General features: G+C 46.6%; 1 protein-coding gene across 2 annotated transcripts in view; it reads left to right on the forward strand.

Moving 5' to 3' along the window:
• The window catches only part of LOC142803880 (uncharacterized), a 57,472-nt gene that overhangs the window by 11,620 nt on the left and 19,370 nt on the right, over nucleotides 1-26,482 (forward strand). For both annotated transcript variants that reach the window (XM_075890145.1, XM_075890144.1), the window contains exon 3: nucleotides 592-10,368. In XM_075890145.1, coding sequence (XP_075746260.1) covers nucleotides 10,141-10,368 — 228 coding nt within the window. In that variant the 5' untranslated portion in view covers nucleotides 592-10,140. The remainder of the gene's footprint in view (nucleotides 1-591; nucleotides 10,369-26,482) is intronic.

A 26,482-nucleotide genomic window follows, 5' to 3' on the forward strand; every position in this document is an offset into this window, starting at 1 on the left:
CACGGCATATGCGTATAAGTGCATTTTATACGGGTCTGTTCTCACAAAGTGCAAAAGTATTGCTCCTGTATTTCTACAGTATTGTTCATTTTACTAGTTTTTTGCATTCAGTAAAACGTTTTCACCCTTTATGCAATACCTCGATAGGCCCTTAGGGTATAATTATTGATGGTAATAATGATGGACATTACCAATTATGTAATACACTGACACTTGCTTTGCTGAATTTTATTCCATAGGTTGGAATGTCGAAGCTTCCAATAAATTCGGTTCGGTTCACGTGGGACTTTTTCGGCTCAAGGTCTTCTTTTTTAGTTAACGATGAATGCTTTTCTTCAATTTTCGAGGCTGTGCATATTTCGAGGCTGTCCATATGTAAATCATGAAAGGGAATAAATATTGTATATGTGACGATTTTCGCTGCGATGAAATGAACACAAGGCATCATTAATGTCGTTCGGAGGCATTGCTCTGAGATTTGAAAGGAAACTTCTGCCTAAGCCCTATTGCTCATGAACAATAACAAAACAAAGTGTACTAAGAAAATTTTGTTGCTTTCATTTTTGAAATACAATATTCATTATTTTGCAGACACTGGAGACATTCGAATTGTGTGCGCTTTAGCGGCCGCCTTACGCGTACGCAGGGCTGGGGCATCAAGGCGGGTCGCAGGCCGGTAAGTGATCTCAAGTCTAAGACAGTGATAAGCTGCACTGCAAAATATCCGTGCACTGTCGTCGACTTGCCTTACCTCAATTCGAACAGTATTCTGTTTGCATTGTTTTTGTTTGAATAGCTTCTCTGTGCATGGCAATTATCAGTGAAAATGTTTTGCAACGGGATAAACTCTGCAGACTGGGTATGATGCAGCATGACTGGCAAGGTACAATCATTAGCGAAAACACAAAACGCTGTTTTCGCCAAAAAATATTAGTGGTATCCATAGTAATTTCCTTGCGTGAATAAATCAATATCAGTTTTTTAATTAGTACTATGTTAATACATTCAGACAATCCGAGTGGTAAGCAATCAGAAAGGTTAATAATTTCCTGACTGTAAAAATGCCACCTATTATACTATGCACGATGGCATATGGTAGTCTGAGAAAAAAAAAAGAAGGCTGTGGCCGGGTGACAATCCCCCATAGTGGGCATGCGCCACGATCGATAGATGAACAAGAACAAGAACAAGCAGTGATTTTCGCCGTTCCACTCTACTTTTCTCTTTAACGACAAGACAAGGCGACTTAAAAAAGCAAGAAGGCAAGCAAATAGCCGACGGGAGTACAAGCGACGTTGTTTCCACGATACTACAATCAACAGATTTTTCAGCTATGAGAACTACAGACCAGGTAAAGGTTTTATGCGATTATGTTGTTTGAAATGACGCCGCGATCGACTGGCAGATGCTCACGAATACGTCATCGCCGTTTAAAATCGAGCCGCCCGGAGCTTAAGAGCACTTCCGCCAGGATCAAGGACTGTTGTACTCAGTATTACCGCGATAGCGTCAGAGAGCTCGTGTCGCAGAAATTCCGCCATTGGCATCGGCACCGTTGGTTGTGAGTGAAGAATCGTCCGTGGGTAAAAGTCGAGAAAGAAGCAAATAATATGAAGAATAACATTTTTGGTCTCATTGCTGATTGAACCTTGGCCATTGGCGTGGCAAGCAATTGTCGTACCACAAAGCCACGATGTTACTTGAAGCGGTTTCGAGAATAACGCTACTCAAATGCCATGTAGTGAAAGGAGTCGCCTTAGCTTATTTTGTTCGGTAGGTGTCTCAATGAAAACGAGCCCATTCGGCGATTTGTTGGCGTATTTAGAAGACCATCAAACTACGTCAAAAAAGGCCGGGATAGTGCAGCCATCGCCACTAAAAACACAAACGAACTTTCAAACAGCTCTAAAAAAAGGACGACTTTGTCGATCTAGCGGAAAACATAGTATGCCTTTCCAGAGACGTTGATCAAGCAAACAGCAAACGCTAAATAATGTGTTGTTATCTCTGAGGAATTATGAGACTCTTCATGCTCTGATGAGGCGAGTGCGTGGCGTATATCTTGGAGGCCATGCGACTCTTGCTTCAGATCGAAAACCTGTATGTACCATTCGCGCGCACGCACGTAAGTGTGTGTCTGTGTTCGATCTGTGAGACGTGAAAAACGTGTCTCGACTACAGCAGACCGCCGTTCTAGCAGAGGGAAGTGCCTACACTGCAGTCATTGCATTACAATAGATACGTCGTGCTAGCGCTCACGCGTTGATGATTGCTTGATTAATGGGTGGTGTTTAACGTCCCAAAACCGCCATATGATTATGAGAGACGCCGTAGTGGAGGGCTCCGGAAATTTTGACTACCAGGGTTTCTTGAACGTGCTGCCAAACCGGAGCACAAGGGCCTACAGCATTTTTGCCTCTGTCGAAAATGCAGCCTCCGCAGACAGGATTTGATCCCGCGACCTGCGGGTCAGCAGCCGACAACCTTAGCCACTACACCACCACGCCGGCGGCACGTGCGCATTTGTGTGTGTGTGTGTGTGTGTGTGTGTGTTTGTGTGTGTGTGTGTGTGTGTTTGTGTGTGTGTGGCACACTAAGGGCAAGATTTCGCTACCATGTTCAACTCTTAAATGCGAAGCTTGAAAGTCCCCGAATTTTATTTCTGTCTAGCAAGGGGAAAATTCGTGCTAGTTGGTGATTCACGCTTAACGACAGCTCAACTACCAAAATAAGAATTCAAAGAATAATGGCGAATGACTCACTGTCGAAATCTTCCTACGTAGCTGTGACGTAACGAGCAGTGACACTGGTTGCGTGTCCACTTGTTACTGGCGACCATAATGGGAAACGAGGCGGCCAATGTTGATACTAGTCTGTGACCTAATGCTTTCGTCATGCAGGCTTTGCGTCTGCTTGCGCTGTCGTGGCTACGTAATAGGAGCAGAACTCCAGTTATTGCATTTCATCAGTATATGTTGCCACATTTTTGAAAATATTCTTATATTTTAACTTGAACTGATGGCTTTGTGTTTGTCTTAAAAAGGTCTGTATCAAAACACAATCCATTCATTGTAGGTAAGAAGAGTGCACGTAATGTCAATTTATTTTTGGACATATGTTCAACACGCCCAAAATATACCCATCACGTGAATCATGACATCTATAGATTTTCACACACAAAGTGAAAAACAGTTGACAGCGATGCAGTTGAGATTCATTTTGTGCAATTGAGTATAAAATTTCTTCTGTCGTCAATATAAGTACAGTGTAGCCAAAAAATCTGAGCATGTGTAATCTGAGCCATGGTTAGTTCTCACTTGTTCAAGTTCATTTCATAGATTAATTTTTTCAAAAGGAGCATCGCAAGTGTTATTGAAAGATATTGGATCATTGAAATGTTATGACTTTTGCACCAAAAAAAAACACAAAGCTTTACCAGCGTAACAAAACAGCCGTTTGGGCAGGTTAGTGACGGTTAATTGTGACTGCAAGAAGTGGGGAAGAGTAAGTAACGGGGACTGGAGAAGAACAATGCAGGCGCACACTCGGAGTTGGAACTTTTTTTGAAGAGGCAACACACATTTTTACCTGGGTCATGATGTTAACGAAGGCAACAGCTGGTATGTCCAAGATCAAACTGTTTATTAGACTAAATGGGGGAGGGTGGATAGCGGTAATTAGAAAATCCCATTGCAGCATAACACTATGGCACGGACAGTGGTGAACAGAGCATTGTCCGGCGATCAACTACCAAACAGTGAAGCTCATCAGCAATTATACAAGTACCGTCGAAGATTCCAGCGTTAAGTGTAGTGGCCGCGTAAGTGCCAAAATATTCCATAATGTCCGCGGCGGGTGCGTAATCTCAATAAAATGATTACGACAGTCCTGCAGCTTCTCGAACACTTCAGACACCGATTCCACTTCACATTTGTTACAGTTTTGTATGCGCATTACACTACCGCTGCATAGAAATTAATGTTTGTATGCGAAGATTACGTAGGGAAGGATGGCGTCACACGCTTTGTGTTGGTCGTCGACGTACGTGGCCAGCCAATCAGCGATAGTCTTGCTTAGCCGCTGGGGGAGGCCACTGATCTCGGTGTAGTACGCTACCGTACGACGGCGGCTTCTCTGGCTGTATTCAAAGATAGTTTGAGTTAGGTCAGTAATGAACGTCATACCTCTGTCGATTATGAGCACCTATGGTGCACGAAGGCGCCGGACAATGTTTTCAACATAGAACTTTATACCTCGGCAGCACTACTTTTGAGCAGTGCCTTTGCCTTGGCGAAGCGGGTGGGGTACAGATTAGCAAGGACAATCAATGTGATTCCGGAAGTCGACGTCCGGAACGACCCCGCTTAGTCCATGCCTATTATTAGGAACGTATGGTGAGGTGGTTCGATGGTTGCACGTGCAGCTGGTTTAGTTGGTGGTGCCTTCCGTCGCTGAGACTCTCGGCACCTTTTTACCTAGAGGGGGATGTTGGCAGTAAGGCAGGGCCGGTAGCCCCTTTCCTGTATCGCAAACTTGCGTGAAAATTGAAGGTGCCCAGCCGTCGAGTCAACAACCAGAGCGTCCAAAATTTCTGGACGCAACGCCGAGGGTACTAACATGAGGTAGTTGGCCCGATGTTGTGAGAAGTTTTTCTTGAGGAGGTTGCTGTTCCCCAAGAAAAACGTTGCGAGTCCCCTGGTTGATTATCTTACAACAACCGCAGCTTTGCCCTCGAGGTATTACATAAGGCCACTGATTTGAGGGTCCACTCGCTGTCGTTCGGCGAAGTCATTGACGTTTCAGGTTCCCAAGAAGTAGTCATTGCCCTCGTTATTCTGTGGTTGTGGGTCAACAGGAGTGTGAGACAGGCAGTCGGCATCAGAGTGGTTTTGTCCGGATTTGAAAGCGATGGTAACGTCGAATTGCTGAAGTCTTCACATTGCGTCGCGCAGGACGCCCTGAAGAGTCCTTCAAATTAGCTACCCATGACAAGGCGTGATGATCGCTCACAACTTTGAAGGGACTTTCATTTACGTAGGAGCGAAGATTCTTCGTAGCCGAGATGATCGCAAGACACTCTGCTTCTGCTGTAGAATAGTTGCCATCTGCCTTCGATAGCAACCGGCTAGGAAAACTGATAACGCCTTCTTCTCCGTTAGTCTTCTGCACAAGAACTGCGTCATGACCTACGTTGCATGCGTCAGTAGGGAGTTTTAGGATACCGTTTGCAAGCACTGCGGACATTGCGGGCGTAGTGGGCGCCATATGAGTTTAAGAATAGCGTTTGCCCTGCCGCGAACCGCAACCCATGATCACAGGGACACCGTAGCCTCGAAACTGCACTTGCGGGCTACATGCGGGCTGCCATCACCGCCCGTAGCTTCGAAATCAGCGCTTGCGGCCCACATGCGGGCCATGATCACCGCACGCAATTTCAGTTTTTTTGCATGCGGTCCCCGAACGTGAACGCCGACTCGCGTTACGACGCATGCGCAGTGGCAGTGACCGCACCACAAGGGCTCGCGGTGCGCTGTTCTAAAACTCCATAGTGCGTATTTCCGTATCGGCGTATTCGTCAAAATGTACAAGTATGGGAGTGATATGCAGGTGTTGTTTCCGTTTATGAATAATTCCACTTGCGCCATTCCCCATACGAATTCCCCGTCGGTCTTCGCGAGCTGCGTTAGTCGCTCGGCGGTCTCATGAAAATGCTTGGTAAAGCGGCTGTATAACCACACACGCTGAGAAATCGGTGCATGGCTTTTTGTCAATGAAAGGTGGCAACCCTGCAATGGCGGCTGCTTTTCGCGGGTACGAGCGCACTCACGTCCTGTAAAACAGGAGCTTGTAGGCAAAACGGCATTCCTCTGGTTTCAGGTGAGTTCGAAGCGCCTGATTACTTGATGTACATAACCAAAGTGCTGGAGGTGTTCGTTGAAGCCCGAGAAAAACACGACGTCGTCCAAGTGAACCGGTAATATCTTTCACTTGAAGCCAGCCAGGACTGTATCGATGACTCATTGGAAAGTCGCAGGTGCCGAGCAAAGACCAAAGTGCATGACCTTGAAGGCCACCCCGTGATATGAAAGCAGTCTTTTTTCTGTCGCTCTCATTGACTTCGATTTGCCAATAGTCGATCTTGACGTCCACCGAAGACAAGTACATCGCATTGTGGAGTCAATCTACGGCATTCTATGTTTTTCTTCGTCATTTTCTTCAGGTGGTGGTAATCGATGCACAAGTCAAGAGTTCGTTCCTTCCTTTTTCACTAGCACCACCAGTGAAGCCCATGCACTATCTGATGGCTAAATGGTATCATCGTGTGGGTTTTCGTCCGAAGGTTTTTTCAAGAACACAAGATCACGCGTCGAAACTCTGTGCGGACTCAGACGGAGTTGATTAGCACTTCCTTCTGTTAGGATTCATTGTTTTGCAACAGGGGTCTGACGAAGTCTTGGCGATGTCGAAAAGCAGTTTCTTTTTTACTTCAGAAAAAGGTCTTTAGGCTGTTGTTTATGCATCGAAAGGCTCGGATTAACGTCGAAAGCTGATTGAAGAGCTTCAGTCGTGAGAATAAATTCGGCTGAATTGGTCAGAGCGAAAACGCATCTGGCTCGCAGTATTTCTTCTTCGTGAGCATCATGCATGCGTTTCCTCCTCTCAGCTCAACTATTCCTCTGGCACCACAAATTTCGTGGTTAATAAACAGGTGATGAAGTTTTTTATTTCAAATATAAAGTTTTTAAATAAATAAATAAAGTTTTTTCATTCCATAAACAGCTGTTAGTCTCGTCGAGCGACGTTTGCATGTCTGTGCATTTTTGAGTGCCAATGAAAATGCGGACGCTGGAGCGAGAAGCAATGGCGGCAGTGCTTTTTTTCTGTGGATAGCAAGACTGACTCAGACCTTGGGTCTATTTACGCGTTTAACTATATGTGTCGGTTCACAGTGGTAAATGTGGTAACAAATAAACATAGCAGCTCCTACGCAGAAGCGACCACCCGCTTCGATAAGAACTTGCTCCTGCTAAATAGCCACAGCGCAGACAGCAACAAAGAGTGGTAAAATAAGCCAATGATTTGTTTCATTTTACGCTGCGGATGAACGTGAGGTACATTTTGTCGTTATAAGTGAGATTTGCTACTTGCGTAGTCATATCTGATAAGCCTAATGCACCGAGGCCAGGGCTAGGACTGTGTCGGCAGACTATGAACGCACCCTCACACAGCGTCCGTGCGCATCGGATGCTTCTTCGGTGAAATAAAAAAAATATAAAAAAGCACTTCAGTGAGAGGCGGGAAGGAACGCTTCGACAGAGAAGCAGTCTTACGAGTGCCTCGACTACCTTGGGAAGAAAACGGGTACCATCCGTGTTTCCTGCCAACTGTCCCCACTCAATGATTGGAGCGTTTCGAACACAGTCACAGAGCGTGTGTGTCCACAGATTTTTGTACGAGCTACCAATGCTATTGTTAACCCACCAAACTTCCTGATGGCATCGCCTCTGAATAAAACTGTTTTTCATCGAGTGGCCATGGGCATAGTGTTTCTTAATATACACTAGAAGGAACTCTGGCACTAGTGTCTGTGGGAGCTGCAACACACGGCGCTTAAGCGAGCATTAGAATAATAGGTAGCACACACATTTGTCTAATTTTGTACTTCTGGCCTGCTTCTGGCTCCGCGTGTGTTCGTGTGGCTCGGAGCTGTTTTTTTACGAAAACATAAATTAGCAAATTTTCACCGTTTGCGCTTCACAACCTTATTCTTTAAGGCTTACCATTTCGAATAAAGTCACCAAGTTTAAAATGGTTCGTTCTTTCTTTCAAAACAAAACCGTAACCAACAATAAACGAAGCCGCAAGGACGATTCGCCGCCCGCAAGTACGAAGACTAAGCAAATGTGTGTACTACCCATAATTCCCATGGCCGCTGAACGATCGCAGCGCCAGAGTGCCCTTTAGTTAAGTTTAGGAAACTTTATGGCCATGGCGATGGCCTATTAGACACTTTTAGTTACTTTTTAAAGTTAATAAACAACGAATATTACACGCAATGGGCGTCGAAGAACAATTCAGAGAACGGACGCCGTGAAGACAGTGAGCAGACGACATGGCGGGGATGAATACATGTCGAGGGGCTAATCACCTTTCCTATTGGCTAGGGGCCCTGTAACCTTCATATTACTGAAGGAAGCTTCAGAGACAGAGTACAGAGTAAACTATACCACCAACAGACGCTTCCACTCGAATGCTTCTTCGTTAACAGCTGCACGTGCTCCTTACGTTCTCAATTCGGACTCAGAATAGAGCATTCTGAGTGACAGAGAGACGAGCCGTCCAAAGTGTTTGCTTTCAACTTGTGCACAACTGCAACAGCACAGCTATAGTTAGCGCAATTTGTTTGTCACGGGGTGAATGAGTGAGTGAATGAAGATTGATTGGATCTAGAAAAACGCTACCGAACTCCCGCCGTCTGGCATGATTATCGCTGCAAGTGAACAGACGGCGCCGATAGGGCTATCCATTCTGCCCGATCGCGGCCACAATTTGGTCATCAAAGATGGCACTTCGCATGAGTGTGTCCAACTAAGGAACGCCGAATTTGGGTTGTGTGACGTGATTTATTTAAACGTATACACAGCGTTAGTCAAGAGACATTACGTGTAGAACATCAAAGAGCGTGGGACATCAAGCACCTTGAATCTGGACAAGCGCGAGCTTGTCTCTCCTTCTGTTATTGGCACTGAGGTTTTGTTCCTTCCTCGTGTGTCTTGTATACGTCCTCCTTTCACCGTGGTAGAAGTTAGCTTGCAAGAGTCAGAAAAGGTTTATCTGCGTCCTGACGAGCTTGGAACGAGGCAGCAGGTGGCTGCTTCTCTACTGTAAAGGAATTCAAACTCATGCGTGCTAGCAGCACCTTTGTGTCCTGGCGAGGGGAACTCGTCCGATGCGTAAGTAGTGCGGTAGGTGAAGCCATGCGCAGCCTCATAGGCCGATTCGTAGAAGTTCACAGTCACCACCTCGATCAACGTGACACGAGGAGTTAACCAGAAAAGGCCAGGAAACCAAAAGCAACTAAGATGTATTAACATATCCGCGTGTATTTCAAGACGATTCCGTAGTGACTGTTTGTTTTCTGGTTCATCCTGCGGCGGCCGCATTTCCGATGGAGGTGGAAATGTTGTAGGCCCGTGTGCTCAGATTTGGGTGCACGTTAAAGAATCCCAGGTGGTCGAAATTTCCGGATTCCTCCACTACGGCGTCTCTCATAATCATATGGTAGTTTTGGGACGTTAAACCACTCATATCAATCAATACATCAATCAATCACACAATCAATCAATTTCTGGTTCATACCATCACCAAAAAGGCGTCAATTTTCTAATCTTCTACGCGTTCGCGCTGTACATGAATGTGAATGCCAAAAATAAATGAGAAAAGGTTTTTAATGCGTACCAATCTCAATTCAATATTAAAATCAGCGAAAAAAAAACTTGAGTTGCTTTCTGAATCCCGCTGCAGGTAGTGCGCTGTCGTCGTTTCGACGGGAGCGACAACAGGAGGCATGGCTGGGAAGGTCGCGCGATTCTAGTGGCTTGACGTCACTGTTGCCAATAGTGACGTCGATCCAGCAACAATGCAAAGGACGCTGTTGCGTCTGCTTCTTTTTTTTTCCTCCTCAGCGAGGACCATTGCAATAGAGTTGAAACAACGAATAATTTTGCCCGTGATTTTTATCCCTTGTTTGTTATTTGTGTTGGCTCTTTCTAAGAAACAAATGAGCTCCTCGAACACTCCGCTTCTTCAAGTGGAATAGTGACACGCTGCAGTGACTGGTTTCTTACTGTACTGGCCCGTGAGCTGCTGTTTCTTTAGTGTTTTTTTTTTCTAGATGTGGGAAATGTGCCGAAATATGAAGACCTGAAGTGATGTTGCACCGCCGGTCTTTGCTTGAATTACAACACAGAAGGCCAACATTACTATGTATCGTAACTCAAGATTTTACGCAGGAAATCAGAGTATGGCTGCTGCCTTTCCAGTGATTATAAATGTGGACATTGATCTTGATGAGCTTTTGTTTCAGAAAAAAAAATTAGGAGGCGTGCTAGCCGTCACAGTTGTTCATCGCAGTTTGAAATGCACTTTCTTACCCAGGTCTTTCTCAGCCAACCATGGTACGAACTGCCCTTCGAAAAGTCAACTGAGAACATTGTGCAGAATACTGCACAGGGGAGCAACGAGAACATCACAAGCTTGTTTGCCGTATTCTTCTGCCTGATCTCTGCGGTTCTTGGAATCCTGACCTTCGTGGCTCTCATAATATATTATGTATTAATTGATTCGGCATCCTGGACAACCCTTCAGGTAAGAGCCGTTTTTACGTTTAATGTTCCAGAGGAACATTAAATGCATAGCACTGATATACAATACATGCGAAGCGAAGCAGCGAAATGATTAATACTCAGCTTTTTATAGCAAGCCTTATTGGCTTTGATAGCATAGTCACGTCTGCACATGAAAAAACGTGGTTGTTCTGGACGGCTTGTTGGTGACCCATTTTCCTGGCACTGTCTGCAGCGTGAGTAAACATTACGCTTGAGCTATTCCTCACGCTCATTTTGCAGTACTCATGGAGTGTCTCACTTAAAAAAAAAAGTTTATGATATGTGGTGACGAACGCTCTTTAGGTGTCGGAGCAATAGTTATACAAATTATAAAAAATTTAGCCACTATTCATATTAGCAATGAGCTAATCATGTGTGTCATGATGAGGAGTGCGCGTTAATTTCAGTACGTTTCATTTTTTACCATCGTTTCTTGTTTAGGCACACCGGGAACTTTGCAGTTTACACCGTTATATAGCTTAATGTTGATTAAAATTAAGAAACTTCGCCTTCGCACATACTCAGTTCTCGGCCACGCGAAAGAGGACAGAGGCGGAAACAACTATATAGTAACCGACTAAAACCCACTTTGCTAAAGAGCAGGGCATGAATGTGATACACGCGTACCAATGCACAACACCAGCAGTTACCCTCTCTACAGATATGATTTCCTACAACTGTATTTAAAGGTCTCTTGCGAGCGAGACACGGTACAGTAAACGGGAATTTTACAGTTAGACCAGGCGGTGTAGCTATGTCTTGTGTTCCCGAACCTCACCTTCATGCCCACTCACATGCCGGAAGATCTCAACGCTGAACAGGAAAGACATTCTTCCACGACGGTTCAAGCCTTCGCCAGAGGTGCTCGCTGTGTGTTCGAAAGAAGCTGCTGTAAGTTAGGTAGTGGTTATAATAACGTGCTCCGATCAACAGTTTTATGGTTCTCTACATCCCATTTTCTGTCTGTTTTCCGTAGTTTGGTATCATATAAATTTGACTGCTAAAACTAGCCATGTCCTTTGGCACTTGCAACTATCACTAACTTAGGTTGGCTTGGCAATACAGTGTAACGGGCAAACGCATGATTCTCAGTGGAGCCATCACATGGGGCCAGCTCTCGGCTACATTATTAGCTCTGATGAGATTGAGAGCATTGTGCAGTAGCACACCATGGCATCGTACACTCGTATTATTTTTAATACAGAAATGTCTAATATAGAGTAATATACTGTATTATGTCGCTTATGTAGCTCAATGGTCTACCCAATTATTATTCTTGTGTTTAAAAAATCGATTATTGTCGAAACGGTATTTGGAGCTCCGAACGCGCCTTGTGGCTACCGGCGGACTTAGTGCACAAATGTATGTAGGTTCTGAGAATACACAGCCATCAGTCAAAGTTCCGAGACTTTGTTGAAAAGACGGACGACGAAACAAGAGAGAACGTTGCCTAATGCTCATGAACGCATGAAAATCATGAATGCGTTTATGCAACTTTTACCAGAAAACAAAAGCCGTGGGAACTGCGTTGCAGTAAAGTAGAACTCATCCCGAGCAGCCTTTGGGTCGAATTGCGAAAACTAAGAGTCGTCCTTCTGATAATGATTTGCTAATTGGATTTGCAATTTCATCGCTTGCATGTGCAGCACTGAAAACCTGGACCTTTTAAAACTCACAGACCTTGAGGGGGTACAGTGCAAGAGCAGAGAAACTGTGTTACTCTCCCCAGAGTTCTTTTACTCCGTGGTGGAGTAGGTCAGAGTTGGCCGCGGAAGATACTCTTTCGTTGAATGCAGAGTAAAAGATACTGCGAACGCTCTGCTACTCAAGTGAAGTTGGCAATCTATGCAACTCTCGTGCCGATGAGGCGTGTATTAGAGGTGGCACTCCATCCTTGCTGCGGAGTACAATAGAGCGCTTGCATGTTACCACTAACGCCGCAAAGCAACATAGCTGTGTTCTAATTATACGCCTCGGCGTAGAGCCTCAGGTGTAAGTTTAATACGTCAAGTAATAGAATAGCTTTCAGTGATAACTAAAGCATGCTTGTGTAATCATGAACGCTCAGTTCATGATCACACAACCATGCTACCACTAACAATACCTTTGAAGCAAGAAACAGCGGCAACATCTTAAGCGTCGCCAAAAGTTAGTTTACCACCCAAACAAATTGCTACGTGGGTAAGGTAAGTCTCAGCACATATCGTAAAAAGAAGTTTTAAAAAAATTACGCAGCGGGGTTAGAACTTGCCGCCTACGCATGACGAAGCGGGTACTCTACCACTACGCCGCGTTGTGTCATGCTCACTGCTGTGTAAAAAAGAAAGGTAGATCCCACGTAGAGTGGGAATCGATGATATGCGAAGCACGAATGAGAAATGTTGGTATATCACTTCAAATTCAGCTTAAAGTTAAGAGGTGGAGGTAATTGATCCCGTACATGAATTCCGTGTCATGATTATCATGTTTATAGGTGTCGTTTACCTCCATCATCTATTCACGTCACGTGATACCAAATTTACTATATGTGAACCTAGCGAAACGGCGACGAGCATGCTATGAGAGCGGTGTGTTGTCATGTTCTTATATAACATCCGTGTCAGGATTATCATGATTGCACCAGTATTATATTTCGTCACCCGTTGACGTCACGTAACACAAAATTTGTTATATGTGGAGCTAGCGAAACAGCCGCGAGCGCGTAATGAAGGGCCCAATATACTCTAATGTAGCATTGATGCGCGCGCAAGCTGGGCACTGTGACGTTACGTTAGGAAAACGCGAGCACTCCATAGTCTGACGCCAGGCGCGACCAGCGTCCTTCGGCGCTGCCTCACGGCAACCGGCGCGAAATTTGACATGCTTTATTTCGCGCTGATGTGTTACCCTAACAGCACTGCGTCTCCTTCTTTTCGTGATGGAGGGATGCCGGACGCGCTAGAACGCGCATGCGTCAAAGCAACGCAACGCGGCACGCGCCTGCGAGCATATATGGCAGGACCGGCGCCTGGCGTGGCAACGCCGGCGAGATGTGACGAAATGAACACCCGCGAGCACACGCACCACGTCACGTCGAAATGTATTGGCGCTTTAACTGGGGCATGTAGTCTTGTTCTCACATGATACGCATCTCTTGATTATTATGTTTGCACCAGTCAGATACCTTCGCCATTAATTGGCGTCACGTAATACCAAATTTGGTATATGTGAAGCTAGCGAAACGGTCGCAAGGGCATCATAAGTGTGTAATGTAGTCATGTTGTTACATGACACGCATGTCGTGATTATAATGTTTGGATGTGTCGTTTAGCTATATCATCCGTTGGCATCACGCAATACCGAGTTTGGTACAGGTGAAACTAGCAAAATAGCCGCGAGCGCATCATGAGCGTAGAATGTAGTCATGTTGTTATATGACACGCATCTCGTGTTCATCATGTTTACACCAGTCCCATACATTCGTCATCAATTCACATCCCGTAATACCATGTTTAGTATATGTGGCGCTAGCGAAACGGCCGCGAGCGCATCATAAGCGTGGCACGTAGTCATGTTGGTACATGATACGCATGTCATGATTTTTGAGGTTGGGGTCTGTCACTTTGGTTCGCCATGCAATCATGCCATACCATACCAGTTTCTCAACAAGTCATGTGAACGAAACAGCCGCAAGAGCTGCAGGACCTTGAAACGTAAATCATGACTTTCATGGGATGCATGTCATGATTTTCATGTTATGACTTCTCAAATTTGTTTTTCATACAGTCATTCTTTGCCATACCAAGTTTGGTATCGATACCATTATCGAAACGTCCAGGAGAGCTAAAAGTTGTAGGCGGATAGATAGATAGATAGATAGATAGATAGATAGATAGATAGATAGATAGATAGAATCAAAGTCGCCGAAGTTCGCTAAGAAATGCTTTGCACCTAAAACTACAGTGAACTAGATTATGATCTAGTGGCGCGACCGGCTTGGCTACGGTGTCAGCTTTCACGCGGATGCCGCCAGGTGGAACCGCTGCTACTTTTCATGTGAAATATACGTGACGACTAAAGGTAACAAGAATGCAGCAGTCATGAAAAATAGGACACTGTGGAATTACAATAGGTATGATGTTGTGAGAGGAATATGGAAAGGGGTCATGGTTCCTGGGCTGACGTTCGGTAATGCGGTCTTGTGTATGAGATCAGAAGTTCAAGCAAGATTAGAAATTAAGCAACGTGGATTAGGTAGACTTGCTTTAGGAGCTCACGGGAATACACCAAATCAGGGAGTACAAGGTGATATGGGATGGACATCATTTGAGGGCAGGGAAGCTAGCAGCAAGATAAAATTTGAGAAGCGATTGAGAGAAAGGGGGGAAGAGCGTTGGGCTAGGAAGGTTTTCAGCTACTTGTACATGAAGAATGTCGATAGAAAATGGAGGAAGCGAACCAGGAAGTTGACTGTTAAATACTTAGAAAACAGCAGGTGGCCAAACCAAAAAGAACTATCGGTTAAGAAGAAAGTGAAGGAAACGGAGACTGACATGTTGAGAATGGGCATGATTAAGAAGTCCGCACTAGAGATCTATCGAACTTTTAAGCAGGAAATTGCCAAGGAAAGGATGTATGATAATACTCGGGGTAGTTCTCTACTGTTTGAGGCCAGGACGGCAGTATTGCAAACGAAGACATATCGGGCCAAATACGAAGGGGTAGACAAGGTTTGCAGTGCGGGTGGAGAGGAAGAAGAAACTGCCGAACACTTGATAGTGTTCTGTAAAGGGTTTCACCCTATAGTTCAGGATGATGGCGCGCAGTTTTTCAAAGCACTGGGGTTTAGGGAGAGGGGGGGGGCAAAATAGACATTAAGCAGGTAGAATTAACTAGAAGGAGGTTATCTGATTGGTGGCTAATGTCAAGGCATGAGTGAAAATTAAACAGTTCACTACAAAGTACGAATCCTTAACCTCACTATTCAAAGGTAAAAAAGTAATAAATCTAGTGTTTGGTTCATTAGGTATTACGCCTTGGTGGCGCTAGCCACCGCCCGATCTAAAGGGTACAGCCATATTCATCCATTCATCCATGCCTGCTTCGGCTGCGTTGTCGGGCCGTTGCGGACTCCTGCAGAGCTGCGGATGTGGTTATTCCTAACGCGCGTTTGTTTGTGGTGCATGCAAATGCAAAAATACGAGCTTAGTTACTTCGTGGACAACCTGGCAAAAGCGTTTGCATGGCATCAAGAACCAGTGAGGAGTTTCCTCGGGGAATACGCACTTGACTGCCATTTATAACGTGCACATATTCGCGCAGGGTGTATCTTGGCTCAAAATGTAGTTCAGACGCCGCTGAAGTTTCGGTCAAAGGCCTGTCAGCCCTCTGGAGGTTGCGCTCCCACTTTCAGCGGAGATCGTCATCCCTGGAAGCTACAAAAAGCAACGCCTTCGGAGTGCCCCGGTAACCAATTCGGCAACCGGGAGCAAAGCAATGAGAATCCGTTCTCTGCTTCGACATGTCGCGAGCTACATGTTTGTTGGTGCGGGATATCTCTTTAAGTACAGACCGGTATACTGGTGAAAGTACGTAGCAGATTGTCCCACACGTGCAGTAGAGTAGCTTCTTAGAACTGTAAAGGCTCGTTCACACCGAAGGCGGGGCGGCCAAAGCGGCGAGGCGGCAACGCGAAAAGCGCGAAAAACCTCCACTCCAAGCGGCGAAAGCGGGAGAAAAACCAGGCGGCAAGGCCGATCGCTCTCGGAGCAATTTTTGCCGCCTGCCGAGGCTTGCCGCTTTGCCGACGCCAATCAGAACGCCACGCAGCGGAGGTGTGGCGGTGGCGCGGGTGTACGTTTCGGAGAAGCGCTGACACGTCATAGCAACACGTGCGCAAAATCGCGATTTGCCCGCCTCTATTCCACCGCGGCCACACGAATGAGGCATGCGGTCTGAACAGGTTCACGCTTCCGCCGCTTCGGAAATCCCGCTTCGCCGCTTTGCCGTGCCGCCTTTGGTGTGAATGAGCCTTTAAGTGCAATAATCCGGCTTGCAAGAGATGCTCATCGACTTCGCTCGCTTTGGCGTCTCACGTCCCACAAGGGCACGGTACTTGTACCGAGAAAACACTTGTTGAGAAGCGCGCACACGGACCGGAAAAATAAAAAGTGCGTCTTGTGTGCGCAAGGTTTGCCTTCTGCACGTCGCTGACCCTCTAGTCTACATTACTCGGGCTAAAAAATATTTAGAACATCTGCGACTGACAAGAAGGCGGCAGAATTAAGCTTCCCGTTTATGGTATTGGCGTGTACGCGTCCATCAAAACGTGCGCATAAGAAAATAGTGACACAAAATAACATGGTAATAGATGTAACTCAATACACTAAACGAATGAAAATTAATATATTTACTTTTTTATGTTTTGTTGGGCTGAAACTATCCCTTAGGATAGCCCGTACCTATGCCTTCCGTGCGCCTTCGTCATTCAGAATTACAATACATACAGTCACGACCTAGATTCACGGTTTCCATAGAAATGTGGACACAACACTTCCTTGGCACCGGAGCTGCTCGCAATCTGGTAACTCACCAACGAACCCGAGCACAACCACAAGCACCGCACATCACAACTCTTAAGAGCCCGACAGCACACAGAAATATGCAACATTCGTCGTTTCTCATTGAAGCACAATATTGCTGCAAGGACTGCAACGCCAAAGCGAACGCACTGCCAAATGCCGGCGTCGGTTGCGATGTGTGCCACCACAGCGCACAACACAACCAGCGTCGTCTGCCCGTTGATATATGTGGTTCCAGGCCTTGACGAAGTTTCTTCAGGTGGCGGTGGCTCAATTCGCGAAACTCACACACATACTCACACACACGCACTGATGAAAAGCACGCGCACACGCACATGACATGAAAAGGCGCAGTGGCGCCGCGAGAAATCCTAGCGGCCGTCGGTGTCATTCTGGACGGCCGAGAGAGCAGCCACGGCCTGCTGGTTGCGCCGTCGAAAATATCATATTTTACTTCGCTATACAAAAAACTAAATTACATGCGTGTGAAAGTGTGGCATCGTGTTACTTTATGAACGCACACCGAACGAAAAGTCTGTGTTTTCACGTGTAGGGGACCGAAGTTCAAGTTTGCAAAGCAATGACAGTGCCGCGCCTGGCTCTGGCGGCGAGATCCGGAACACTTGTGGAGACACGTGGGAGAGGTCGCAGGCGACTGAGTGTGTTTCGCCGAAACGGGAGCGCGTCCAACACGCGCTCCCGCGCAACGCGTTCTGCAGTCGGTGCGGCGAACTTAGGTGCCATGCCGTCAGCTTTGAGCGCTAAAACGAAACGCTCGCTGTGTGAAGTTGCCTTTCCGCGGTGGAAAAGGGGCCCCACGGAAGCGCTGGCGAGGCCCGAAGTATTGTGTCGTTGGCTGCCACAGCAATGCAGAAAACAAGGAACGCTCTCCACGTGTAAAGCTGTATCAGTTTTCCATCTAGACAAGTCTGGCGAACACAGTCGCGTTCGCGAAAGATAGAGCAAGCTTGACAGGAGAGCGGGAAAAAAAGGGTGAGCACTTCAACTTGACTCGCTGTGGCTAAACTTAGCTTGCTGCTTCGTGGTGACGTCAGCGGGTCACGTGCGGCATGGAGGACATGACTCTGAAAATTCTCGGACATTTTATTGCCATGACCGTATAACTTTATATTTTAGGGGCGAAGCTCTTTATAGCGGCACCCGTTCGTCTCTCGTAGCCATTGTAGACTGTAACAAGTATAACATTTTGACCTTCATGGTGGTGCCAGTGAGAGATTTCTTCTGTGCGTTGTTGAAAAATAAAAAAATAGTGCTCAATGTACATGCCAAACGCTGCTAAGGGGAATGAGAGACAGGAGAATTCGGCTTTTAGCAAACGCGCACGCAGCGAATTTTTTATTGTTCAACAATGCCCAGAAGACACGAAAGGGTTGCTACGTTATAATCGCTGGGCGTAACCTCCTATGTTTTAGAAAGGTTTAGCGAGCGTTGGGCCGCAGTGCCATGAATACAGTGAACTAGTATATAACATGAACCCGATGTGGTTAAAGGTGGGAAGTAGACACGAAGCGCAAGACGTAAGAAAGTGTGCATGTGCCTCCTCTCGTTCAGTGCTTGGAATGTCCGCTGGATGGCGGTGCTTCTATTTGAGGAATATAAGATGAAAAAATGCGAGATGGTGTTACTTGGAGTGTTGAATAGGTGGACGAACGGACACACAGACAGATGCATGGACGGACGCACGGATGGCTGCAGGGACGGATGGACAGACGCAGGAGCGGATGCATGGACGAAAGCAGGGACGGAGGCACAGATGAACATGCGGACGCACGAACAGACGCACGCACGGACGGGCGGATGGACGCACGGGCGGCCACATAGATGCACGCATGTATGGACGAAAGCAAGAACGAAAGGACGGATGGATGCTTCGCCCCACTATCCATCATTCACTCCGTGGATATGCTGCCATTTTTTTCTAACCTAGCGTTGCCGTGCCCAGCGTGCTCGCGCGTCAATGCTGCATTGAAATATACTGGGTCCTTCATGATGCGTTCACGGTTGTTTTGCTAGCTCCACATATAACAAATTTGGTGTTACGTGACGTCAATGGATGACGAAATATTAGACTGGTGAAAACATGATAATTATGACACGCGTATCATGTAAGAACATGACAACATACCACGCTAATAGCATTCTCGCGGCTGTTTCGCTAGCTCCACGTATACTAATATTGGTATCATGTGACGTGATAAATGACGAAGCTAAACGACACATTCAAACATGATAATCATGACATGAAAGTTATGCACGGCATCATTTACCTCCACCTCGTAACATGATGCTGATTTTAAAGTGACCTATCAACCGGTCTTATTCGTGCTTCGCATATCATCGATTCCCAATGTACGTGGGATGGCATTTTTTTCAGATGCTGACGCTCGTCCCACGCATGTGCGGTGCGCATGTGCTCTGCTCGCCGTCTTTTCATTGTGCGTGCTGCAGATAAGGGCCCATCAGTTTGACACTCCCCCCACCCCCCAAGAACGGACACTACACTGAGTGTTTATGGGCAATAATGAACACCACAATAGAAGTAAACTACGAAGCAGTCTCGTATTAGTGTGCGCAGTTCCTCGGGCACCACAATTCACTATTAATGGCATGTCACTGTCTACGCAATTTGTCTGGCACCACAACTCACCTCCACTTGCCGCATGTCTTAGTCATGAGTTGCACTGAATGGAGCCTGCGCGCACGTCACACATCACACAACACTTCGTGACCTGTTTTTGTCCCGCAGGTTTCACAGTGTGCAACGTGCACATAGAGTATATATGTCGGTGTTAACAGCAGCCTGTGGCGGCGTTCCATGACGGGTGTCCCCCTTGTGCTTTGTCGCGGGCTAGCAGGCACTGGAAATGCTGCGGGTGTTTTGCAACAGGCAAGATTACTACAGGAGGACAACAAAAAAGCACCACATCCTCATTGACAAGCAATACATAAGCAGGACAGCATTGTCGACGATAGTGGGGGAATGTGTTAACGTCTCAAGCGGGTGCTCGTCATAAACTTTGAGGTCACACACGTTTACAGGGCCTGTTACCCGACAAACTCGTTTGTTTTTGAGGAGGTATGCTAACCTAGAAATTCGCTTTGCAATCACGTATAGGGGTTCCACGCATCGTGGTGCGAGAGAGGCAGCAAGCCTTTTTGCTGTATCACTGAGTAGATGCGTGCGGCGGAGCACCTCATCGCCGACCGCAAACTCTAGAGCTTGCCTGCCCTTGTTATAATAATTGCAATGTTCCAGGCTGGATAGTTCCAAGTTCTCCCTGGCTTCCCGCAAAGTTCCGCTCAGCGACTGGAATGATTCTGTTCGAATGTCGTGTATTTGCAGCATGGTGGTTCGAAGTCATAGGTGAGCACTTGTTCGATGGGGAATTTAAGCTCGCGACCTAATAATATAGCTGTCGAATTGAAGCCACTTGAAAGATTCACTGTTGTTCGCGTGGCGAATGCCATTTCCTGTACGCGGGCATCCCAGTTCCTATGCCGGTCAGTGAAAGCCACCGAGATTGGTTTGGGTTTCTTTGACGTGCTCAGTAACGTATGCCTGAGGGTGGTAAGGTGTCGTTCTTTCATGGTGCACACCATGAACTTTGCGAGTGTCCACAAATATTCTGCCTGTGAAATATGTGATGTCTGTTGTTAGCTGCTTTGGAAAACCGAAGAGAGGGAACGTCCGCAGCAGACAATATCAACTTATTTTTGAATCCAGCCAGCGTAACGTGTACCATTCTACCCATTTCGAAAAATAGTCAGAGACTACTAACAAGTATCAGCACCTCTTAGCTGATCTGGGACATGGGCTCATTGCATCACAGGCAACGATTTCCAATGGGTATTTGCTTTCCACAAATTGCCTGAGGCCTGGTAGTTTGCCTCGATCTTCTCGGTTTTGCGTTCTGGCAGGTAGGTCAATTGCGAACGTCTGAGGTCACGTCCTTTCTCATGTGCAGCCATGTCGTGACACGACACAACTTTTTCAAAGTTCTCTTGCCATCAATGTGACCAGCGAAACCTGTGTCATGAAAGTACGCCAAGAAAAGTCTGTGTAGAGTCCGAGGAACGAAAATGCATATTAGGGGCTCGCCCTCATGCATATCAAGTGAAGGTACATAACGCAGAAACAGACCGTCCTCGGCTTGCTAGTAGCTGCCATAGGTGTTTGTGGACCATGTTTTTCCGTTGGCACTAGTGACGGCCAGGCCCCTGCATATTTGCTTGCACTGGTCGTCGCTTCTGTGAGCGTCAAAAAAACTTCTGCCATGAGGCCAGTGTTCCTCATGCATCTGCTGGCATTGTCACAATCAGGATGTCGGTGGCTGGTTCGCCATCTCCAGGCAGTGGCGCTCGGAAAAGCGCGTCAGCCGCTTTGTTGCCAGTGCCTTTCTTGTACTCCGCTTTGTAATTATATTTCTGAAGAGAAAAAGCCCACCGGGCCAGATGACTGGATGGGTTTGTCAGCTTCTACAGCCATGACAGTGCCTGGTGATCGGTTTGAATCGTAAATGAAGCTCCGTCCAGGTACATGTCAAATTTCTTCATCGTGAATACGATTTCAAGGCACTATTTCTCTGTTATAATGAAGTTCCTTATGCGCCCGAGAGCATGTGGCTCGCTAATGCTAGTGGATAAAGCATCTCTTGATGTTCCTGGAGCAAAACTGCTCCAAGGCCATATTCAAAAGCTTCGGTCTGCACAAAGAAGGGTAAGTTTAGATCAGGGAGCCACAGCCGTTATGCATCGGCGATAGCCTCCAACAAAGCCTGGAATGCTGCCTACTGCACGTTAGTCCTAGACCAATGGACACCCTTGTGCAAAATCTCGCGAAGCGGCCTTGCGAGATCGCCGCAGTGAAGAATGAGGGGTTGGTGGAAGCCCGTTATACCCAAAAAACCGTCAGGCTCTTGACGCCCGTTGGTGATGGATAATTCAGTAATGCCTGGAGTTTCTGTTCATCTGGTCGTATTGTGACTTGCTGGACAATAAAACCTACAAGGTTGATTTTCTTTGAGACCAACTGAACTTTCTTGGAGTTGATAGTAATACCTGCTTCCTGCATTCGTTGCAATACTGTGGCTATGTGAATCAGGTGCTCGTCGAAGGTTTCCAAAGCGACTACCACGTTGTCGATGTAGGCCACTGCATAGTTGAATTGGGCGCCTCTAAGCACAATGTTTATGACGCGCTGAAATGTCGCGGGTGAATTGCGCAATTCGAAAGGTTACCTCGTAAACTCAAACAGTCTCCTTTGGCAAGTAAATGCCATTTTCTCAGCATCAGATTCAGTTAACGGGATTTGCAAAAATCCTTTGCTACCGTCAAGGGTAGTGAAGAATTTGGCGGCCCCATTGGAGTACATAACACAGTCGATTGATAAAAAGGGGTACGAGTCTCGAACCGTGACGGCGTTTACTGGTGGTACATAACGCACAATCACGTAAAGCCGTCCTTCTTTGGAGCTAAAACATATGGTAACGCCCATGCATTGTTGAATGCTCTTACAGCTCCCAGCGGCGAGCGTTTCTATAAAAGCAGCGTCCAGAAGTTCACGCTTGGGTACACTTAAGAGACGAAGATTGAAACGGATAGGGCATACGTCACCTGTGTCGATCCTGTGTTCCAATACATTGACGTTGCCAGAAACATTAGTGAACATTGGCGCAAAGCGCTATAGGGCTCTTTCAATTTTAAATTTTAGCTATGATGGCGCTTTGAAGGATTCGATAACACTAAGAAGTCGTCTGTGGTCTCAAAGAACGAATGCACATTTGTTGCAAGGAGATCAGACGAGTTTTCAGGCGAAGTAGGCACAAACGTCAGTTGTTTTTCAGTGATGCTATAGCTGTAGGTGCCCGTACGGATATCAGGCACGATACGCATTTTGGCTGTAAACTTTCGTCCAAAAATCATGGGCAGGAAAGTCCGGGTAAGAGTAGACGACGTTGACGAAATTTCTGCCCATCGAATGTATCCGCTAAACTAGCTTCGAGTGTAGCAGAGACGGCATGAGCAGACGCAACGCGCAGATTAGTGTTTACCCTTCTAGATGCTAGGGCTCTAATCTCGCAAGCATTCGTGAGGCGATCCCTGCAAACAGAAACAACTGAGCCAGTATCTAAAAGTGCCAGGACGTTTACTACTGTATTGAAAACCATCACCAATACGGCTTTATCAGCGTGGGTAACGAGAGCCGGAAAATCCCTCACCGTATTCTATAGTACACCGTGGCTGTTATCAGCCGGGGAGCACTTTGAAGAAGCGGTGGTAGCTTGGTTCTCTGGTAGTTGTCCGGGTGGGAAGAAACGCGGCTTTATTTTATCTCTTTGGGCATATGCTGCTTTGCCAAAAGTTTCCTGTTGTTGTGGTTACTGGTGGCTGGATAATTTGAAGATAAATACACCCGGCGTCGACGCCTCTGCGACGCACCTGGCTGCTCTTGAATACGAGCCGTTGTCCACGCAAGGGCCGCAGTAGGCTTTCCAGGACCTGCGTGAAATGAGAGGATCCCGGGGGGTGGTAGAATGCGGGCCGGTGATTGGTATGTGCTAACCATTGCCGGGCCCGGTCATTTCCCGTGCGGCCGGCTCCTGGTCTGCTTAGGCACTGATGTCTATACGGACCCCGACCTCTAAACTGTTCCTGTTTGCGCCTCCTGCACTAGAGTGGGTGGCGGCTGCTACGGACTGACCTTGGGTCGAGGTGCCCGGTGTGCGTGTCTCACGTTTCTTGGTCCGTGATGGGAAGGCGGACGGAGCGGAGAAATTGTGGTGGCTGGATGGGTCAGGGGTCCTTGGTAGGGCCGTCAGTAAGGCCATTCGGTTACACCGACCATGCCATGCACAGGACGGCTTGAGAGTGGATTCGGGAGGGGCGGTTGCGGGTATGAGAGCTCCGCCAACATCCCGGACTGAATATCACCTGCTGCTCTAGCGAGAACGTCTAGTGAAGGGAATGAGCGAACCCTTAAACACGTGAAAACGCGTATGTGACTGCACAACTGCCCGAGTCCTTTTTTTCGCTTCAGATGCTGAAGGATCGACCTGGTCGTAAAGCGAGGCCTCCTTCCACCGTGCGTGCTGCAATTATGGGCCAGTCGGCCCGACAGTATACAAAAGCGTAGTTGAGAGTTCGTGGGAATGCGTGATTTAGCTTAAGCAATTTGGCCTTCTTCATGCGGAGAAGTGTGGACCGTCATTGATTGCAGTTGGAGATATTTAGAGTGTCAATTATAAATAGTTTATGAACATGTGTTACGGCAGTGTCCAGTGGCTGTCACAGACTGTTAGGGCTGGTGGTGATGAGACAGTCACAGCGAGGTTTCCCCCCCGCACAGGTCGTCCAGAAGACCAGAAATACGGTGGTTAGGCTGACGCTCAAGCCCCCGATGCCGAAGTGCGTTAGCTTAAGGGCAGGTCTTGAGGACTCCAATAAAGTCCGTCATACCATACGATACCTATATACACAGACTTGCTAAGTCTTAACGAAATTGTGAGGCGCATCGTTTTTTTACTTAGTGAGCTAAATATTTGCGAGTTTTATAGTCAAGCATGACACGTGGTTGAAGCTCATAGTATTCGCTTTCAATGTTCTGGCTACATCGGGCTTAGCAAAACTCAAAAGGTGGATGAGCATTCAGCAAAGGCTCAAAATGCTACAGTTTCCAGACCTAATAGTAGCTGCTAGGGATATCAATAAATTACTTTGTCGATCCCTGACAATTAATTGGCGGCGCGAGTTGTACTGGAATAAAAATACTAAACTCCAACCCCGAAACCTACACCTGTAGTTTAAGAACGTCGAAAAATGTCACCGGAATCATTGAAAGAAACTTTCGTTCATTCGTCTGGCGCCAATAGGAGACTTCACGACCTTCCATGGAGATAGGGATAATAGGGGCCGAAGATAACGACATACTTTATAAAGGGACCCTGCAACACCTTTGGAGCATGGTCACAAAACGAGGCGATCGATGAATACAGGCTCCCGAGAATACGCGAATCAAATAATATAGCGAAGCAGGTGGTCTATTCATCATCATCATCATCATCAGCCTGACTACGTCCACTGCAGGACAAAGACCTCTCCCATGTTCCGCCAGTTAACCCGGTCCTGTGCTTGCTGCTGCCAATTTATACCCGCAAACTTCTTAATCTCGTCTGCCCACCTAACCTTCTGTCTCCCCCTAACCCGCTTCCCTTCTCTGGGAATCCAGTTAGTTACCCTTAATGACCAGCGGTTATCCTGTCTACGCGCTACATGCCCGGCCCATGTCCATTTCCTCTTCTTTATTTCAACTATGATATCCTTAACCCCCGTTTGTCCCCTAATCCACTCTGCTCTCTTCTTGTCTCTTAAGGTTACACTTGCCATTTTTTTTCCATTGCTCGCTGCGTCGTCCTCAATTTAAGCTGAACCCTCTTTTTAAGTCTCTAGGTTTCTGCTCCGTAGCTAAGTACCGGCAAGATACAGCTGTTATATACCTTCCTCTTGAGGGATAGCGGCAATCTACCTGTCATAATTTGAGAGTGCTTGCCGAATGTGCTCCACCCCATTCTTATTCTTCTAGTTACTTCAATCTCGTGGTTAGGCTCTGCGGTTATTACCTGCCCTAAGTAGACATAGTCTTTTACAACTTCAAGTGCACTATTACCTATCTCGAAGCGCTGCTCCTTTCCGAGGTTGTTGTACATTACTTTCGTTTTCTGCAGATTAATTTTAAGACCCACCTTTCTGCTCTCTTTGTCTAACTCCGTAATCATGAGTTGCAATTCGTCCCCTGAGTTACTCAGCAATGCAATGTCGTCGGCGAAGCGCAGGTTACTAAGGTATTCTCCATTACCTCTTATCCCTAACTGTTCCCATTCTAGGCTTCTGAAAGTCTCCTGTAAGCACGCGGTAAATAGCATTGGGGAGATTGTGTCCCCCTGCCTTACACCCTTCTTGATTGGTATTCTGTTGCTTTCTTTATGAAGCACTATGGTAGCAGTTGATCCCCTGTAGATTTCTTCCATAATGTTTACATATACTTCATCTACGCCCTGATTCCGCAGTGTCTGCATGACGGCTGATATTTCTACTGAATCAAACGCCTTCTCGTAATCTATGAAGGCTATGTATAGTGGTTGGTTATACTCTGAGCATTTTTCTATTACCTGATTGATAGTATGAATGTGGTCAATTGTTGAGTAGTCTGTTCGAAATCCTGCTTGTTCCTTTGGTTGATTGAATTCTAATGTTTTCTTTACTCTGTTAGCAATTACCTTTGTAAATAGCTTGTATACTACAGAGAGCAAGCTGATCGGCCTGTAATTCTTCAAGTCCTTGTCATCTCCTTTCTTATGTATTAAGATGATGGTAGCGTTCTTCCAAGACTCTGGTACCCTTCCCGTCAGGAGACACCTCGTAAACAGGGTGGCTAGTATTTCTAACACAATCTGTCCTCCATCTTTCAGCAGATCTGATGTTAACTGATCCTCACCAGCAGCTTTGCCTCTTTGCATG

This window comes from Rhipicephalus microplus, chromosome 3, assembly GCF_043290135.1.
Source record: "Rhipicephalus microplus isolate Deutch F79 chromosome 3, USDA_Rmic, whole genome shotgun sequence".
Classification (NCBI taxonomy): Eukaryota; Metazoa; Arthropoda; class Arachnida; order Ixodida; family Ixodidae; genus Rhipicephalus; species Rhipicephalus microplus.